This window comes from Malurus melanocephalus, unplaced genomic scaffold, assembly GCF_030028575.1.
Source record: "Malurus melanocephalus ecotype Western Australia unplaced genomic scaffold, MMel_1.1 scaffold_44, whole genome shotgun sequence".
Lineage (NCBI taxonomy): Eukaryota > Metazoa > Chordata > Aves > Passeriformes > Maluridae > Malurus > Malurus melanocephalus.
Window position 1 is genome coordinate 2,049,872 of NW_026623276.1, and position 5,306 is coordinate 2,055,177.

Here is a 5,306-nt window from a genome sequence, read left to right on the forward strand (position 1 = left end):
TGCATAAAACAGAACAAAGGAGTGAGAGAGCGTTCACAATCTTTTTTTTTTTTTTTTTTTTCCAAAAAGAACATAACCCAAAAAGGTGACTCAGGTGGGTTAAACAGAGCTCGGAAAAGTTCGAAGAGAGGATGAGAGGCGGGAGGTCCTACAAGAAAAAGCAATCAAAGAAAAGAGCAACTCCGACCGAAAAATGCAAAGGCGAGAACCCTGCTCATTATTACACATGATGAGAAGCATGGACAGCACTGGAGAGTAACACACTGTACTTTGCATCCAGGTCCAGTACCGAGCTGCCCGGGGCAGTTGGGTAGCGGATCGGAGGTGGGATCGCCTCGTCTTATCTCGACCCTGCGGCACCGGCTCCGGTACCGGCTCCGGCCCCGGGGCGCGCCGGGGGCCGCCCCCGCTCACTTCCCCACTCTTTCCAAACGGGTCCTGTCTCTGCTTTGGCTTTGTTCTGCAACTCTGCCCAGCCAGCCAGAAGAGCAGTGCACGGGGCTTAGTACTTACTGCCCTTGCTGCTGGTTCGGGATTTTGGGGTTGGGGTTTTGAGTTTGGCTTTTTTTGGTTTWATTTTGAWTTTTTTTTTGYTATTATTATTTTGGTTTKGGGTTTTTTAACTATTTCTCCCTCCAATAGGCAACAGAGATGCAYAATTTGGATCGAGCTGTTGTTTTCACAAGATAGTTATCCTCTAAGTTCATTGTTTGAGGATACACTAATACAGATACATCTGGAATCAAAGAAAGCAGGAGAGAAAAAAAATAATCGAAATCTAGAAGAAAGGGGACGCTGCCCCTTCAGAGAGGCTAGTGGCAAAGGAGCCTGCCTTAAGACTCACCAGGGGAAGAATCTGCTTCACCAATTCTCCCAAATCAATTTCCTCATAATCCCCCTGGGAGCAGGTCATCCTTCTCTATGTACAGTAGCAAATGGTGAAAATTAATGTCTTCGACCCTGTCGTGGATAAAAATACTATCCTTTTAATTTCTGTTACAAAAATAGGAGTAATATTCAAAACAATGATTGTCTTTTTTTTTCTATTTCTTTTATATAAAAACATAAACAGCTCAGGCGAATTCTGGTTCTTGTGCAGGTTTTTCATGAAGAATTGTTCTTTACTATTCTTAGTAGTATTTATATATATATATTTATATATTATATATAACTTAATGATTGGTCCACAAAGTAGATCTGTGCGTTTCTCTAGTGCTTTTTGTACAAAAGAAAAACAATATTATTATCAAAATATTCATTTAATGGCTTTACTTCATACATAAATACATGTTTAGATAACACAGGAGCGGTGATTGTTCAGTCAGTTTGGAAATGACTTTTGTTTTTGTTTAGATTTTTTTGTTGTTGTTGGGTTTATCTCTCTCTCTCTCTTTCTCTCTCTCTCTCTCTCTCTCTCTCTTAGGACTTTGTATACACAGGAGTGGCTGGTTACTCACATCGCTACAAATACGCTACTCGGCGTCCTTTGTTTTTAACTCTTTGTTTATACCTTTTCCCCAGGACGGCTGCTAAGTATTTCTTGACAGCCATTTGTTTCCGGTAGCGGCTGTAGCTGTCCGTGAAGATGCCGTCTATGTGCCGCTTGGTCAGCGGTTCCGCATCGTCCCCCAGGCCGCCGCTGGCACCGCTGCAAGCACCGAGAAGCACAGCTGCATCAGGCGGGGCCGCTCCGCCCCTCTCCGCGCCCCTCCGCACCGCCCCCTGCCCTGCGCAGCCCCGCGCCGGCCGCTGCCCCCGGCGCAACACGTTGCGCGGAAGATGCGCGGGGAGACAAAAGCCGCGCCGCAACCTGCTCCCGACGCGGGGCGCGCAAGTGGCGGCGGCGGGAGAGACAATATCTCCCCGCTATGAATTATTCATTGCGGCCGGGAAAGCTGCTCTCCCTGGGGCTTCATTAAMGTGTTACCTTCTGCCGAAGGGCAGCGGGTGGCACCGGGCTCGCCCCTGCCCCGCCGGCGGCGGGGAGCCCCAGGGAATCCCGCCCGGCGGCTGGGGGTGCGCAGGGCTGAACCGAGCCCCCACTGCTGCAGCTGAGCCCTCCATCATCGCTCTCCATAAGCTGCTCCCCCCAGCAAACCGTAAGGGCTGCACAACCTCTTAGTTTTTGAATAGGTTGATTATAAAAATTTATAGAGACATATAGATATAAATATATAGATTTATAGATAGGTAGCTATATAGATATATAAATATATAGATATATAGCTACAGCTATAGATACAGATATAGACAGATACATACACGCACGTGTGTGTACATATACATACATACATGTATATATACATACACACATACATATATATATGTGTCCGACTATATTAACGCAACCAAACGCCCTCGCTGACAGCCAGCCTCACGCTGCGCCGGGAGCGGCCAGGGGTGGCTGATGCTTGGGGACCCGGACTCCACCAGCCTCATCCCGGGTGCAACATATTCCCGACCCCGGCCGGGGCAGCTTTGTTTTCCCCAGCCTTGGCCCTTCCAGCTTCTCCGCTCCAGCAGCACCAACGCCCACCGCGAAAAAGAACAAGTAGAGACTCTTACCCCACCCGCTTGGCCATCAGGGAGTGCAGATATTTTCTGGCGGATAACTGGCCCAGGAGTTTCCTGTAGGCTTTGTTGAAGATCCCATCGGCGTGCCTGGGCAGAAGGGAGMGCCCGCGGGTGAGCGGCGAGGCCCGGGAACTGGCTGCGGAGGGCTGCGGGAGCCCGGGCGGTAGAGGTGACCATCCCTCTCCGCCGGAGAGTGGAGGGCGGCATCTCCCCGCGTCCCCCGGGACCTCTCGTCCCCACCCAGATCCCTCCCCGCCGCGTTCGCAGGGCTCCGCACCGGCAGGGCATTTCTGCTCCGTTTGTGGGAGCATCGCTAGCCCTCCCCGGCGCGGGYGGCTCCCCCGCTCCCTCCCCCGCGCTGCTGGAGGTAAGGCGGCTTTTCCGTTTCTTCTGAGCTTTACACTGGGCACCGGGACCTGGGCAGTATTGTCGTTTGTTTGGGATCGGGATTTTTATTTTTATGTTGTTGCTGTTTGCTTGTTAGGTATCATTATTATTTTTTCCCCCAATCGGTTCTGCCAGAGCCGATTTTTCTCCCTACTCCAAATTCACGCCTGACACCCCGCGAGTTGCAGTCACCTCTTTTCCGGTGGGTAATACAAGGTGTACATCTCGCCGATCATGGAGGACGGATTCGCTATGCCGAGAGGCTCGTGGTCGTAGGCGAAGTCCTGCAGGGTGTTCCCGTCCTCGTCGTAGACTTCATCCTCCAGCCTGGCAACGAGAGCAGCAAGGAGAAGGAGTCAGCCGTGCTCCGCGGGGCGCTCCGCTCCACTCCCCTTTGCCGGYTTCCTGCTGCCTCGGTGGCTGCCCCTCGGCGGAGCCGACCCGGGAGCCCCGGGAGCCCCGTCCGACTGCCCCCATCCCTTCCCGCACCCGCCCGCTCCCCATCCCCGCCCTCTCGTCTGCGGGGCAGAACCGCGGAGGAGGGAACACACCCGCCGTCAGACGCGCTCCAAGAAACCCCCGAACATGCTCCCCCTCCCCCCGCCCTCCGCGGCCCACGCCCCGGCCCGAGAAACATCCCCTCTCTGCCACAGCCATGGCTTGCTCCCGAGCGGAGCGCACGCCCGCCCAGGCTGCCGCACACACGCGTTCTGTGCCAGGGGCTGGGCGGGAGCCGAGCGGCCTCCGCGGCGCACACGGGGCGGTGAGCGGCAGTCCCGCCGCCGGGGCCGGGGACAGCGCCCCGCTCCTCCCCGCAGCGCCCGCCCGGACGGGGGGGCTTCGCCTGTTGTTTTTCGTTGAACGGCCTCTCTGCCCTCTGAGATCTCCTCAGTTTTGTATGTGTCCCAGCCCCCCAGCCCCCTCTCTCTGCCTCCCTCTCTGCAGTACGATGTAGGTCATTTCACGTTACAGGCAGCTATTTTTGTCTGTGAGCTTTAGCGGAGGTATTAATAATAGATGCCGCTAAAGTGTTTCACTCCTGCTAATTCAGGCGCTTGAATGAAGAAAGCCGGCTCGCTGCTGGCTAATGGCCCCGCAGGCCACCGAGCCCGCTGCCCCCTAGTCGCACTGTCCAGGAAGATGACGGGGCCCAGCCCCGACGGGCTCCCGGTTACTGCAAGGACACCTCGGAACCCCAAAAAGGACATCCACCTCGGACAACCTTTCGCGCCCGGCATCGGTCCCCCCGCCCCCCCATCTCTGCCCACCGCACGGCAGTGACCCCCACAGGGCACCCCGGAACAGAGCCAAGCGCCGGTGGARCAGGACGACACACCGAGCCCAAAACGCCCCCCAAGCCCAGCAACACCGGTCGCCCCAGCAGGCGGCAAGCAGGGTAAGAACAGGCTGCCATCGGCCGTCCCGGACCAGGTGCCCTGCGTCCCCAGCCGCAGCCCAGCGGAGGAAACTCCCTCGTGGCTGGTGCCTCTGGCTGTTCCCCATTCCTGCCCCAAGCACAGAGGGGTTCAAACGCCCACGGCTCCCAGCTGGGAAGTAACAGCACAGGCATCAGTCCGCGCCAAAGCCCAGCAAGACAACTCCGAACATAGAAAGCCAAACAACCTTGTGCCAGCCCCTTTCCCTGTTGAGGAGGGCTRTCACACACCGACAGGTAAACAGGGGAAGAGACTGAATCCCACCGKCTCCAATGCCGCTACAAAACCGTGACAGCTCCCACATGCTTGCAGACAACGGCGCACCCGTCCCCGGTCCCCCCAGCCGGACAGGCGATGCTCGGCGCTCACCCTGCGTGAGCTGCAGGCGGCCGGGGATGGCCAAGGGCCCCGCGGACAGGGGGCAGGCGGGGGAGGAGCTGCTGTGCCCCGTCGAGATGCAGCCGGGACCTCGGCCCGCTCCCGCCGACGCGCTGGAGAGCAGGTCCCCCACTCCCGGGGACAAGAGGCCGCGGATTTACAGCACCGGAGTCCCGAGGAGCGGACCAGGGGGATGCCAGTGCTGCAGCCGGAGGGGGTCCTATGCTGCGGCCGAGGGCGGGGGAACACAGCCCAAGTGGAGGGTGACTCCCCTCCACATCCCCTCTTATTTTCCTCCCCGGTAAGATTCCGCTGCCCTTAGCTAAGCTAGGGCAGCGGGGGGCTGGGCTGGTCCCGACGGAGCTCCCGGACGGGGGATGGACCTACCTGAGCGCCGGGTACTGAAGTCCGGCCGCAGGTGAGCAGTAGACGCTGCAGTGCATTATTATGCCATAGACCAGGAGTGCTAAGATCGCTTTGCTACACATTGCCACTCTGTGCGGGAGGGAAAGGAAACTGCTGTCAAAAAAA

The 5,306-nt window shown here is 56.8% G+C and overlaps 1 protein-coding gene across 2 annotated transcripts in view; it reads right to left on the reverse strand.

Moving 5' to 3' along the window:
- Positions 1-589: 589 nt before the first annotated feature.
- ADCYAP1 (adenylate cyclase activating polypeptide 1) overlaps positions 590-5,306 on the reverse strand; it is a 6,196-nt gene continuing 1,479 nt past the window's right edge. For both annotated transcript variants that reach the window (XM_057364913.1, XM_057364912.1), the window contains exons 2-5: positions 5,163-5,270; positions 3,154-3,288; positions 2,566-2,661; positions 590-1,648 (exon numbers count right to left, since the gene is read on the reverse strand). In XM_057364913.1, coding sequence (XP_057220896.1) covers positions 1,462-1,648; positions 2,566-2,661; positions 3,154-3,288; positions 5,163-5,263 — 519 coding nt within the window. In that variant the 5' untranslated portion in view covers positions 5,264-5,270 and the 3' untranslated portion in view covers positions 590-1,461. The remainder of the gene's footprint in view (positions 1,649-2,565; positions 2,662-3,153; positions 3,289-5,162; positions 5,271-5,306) is intronic.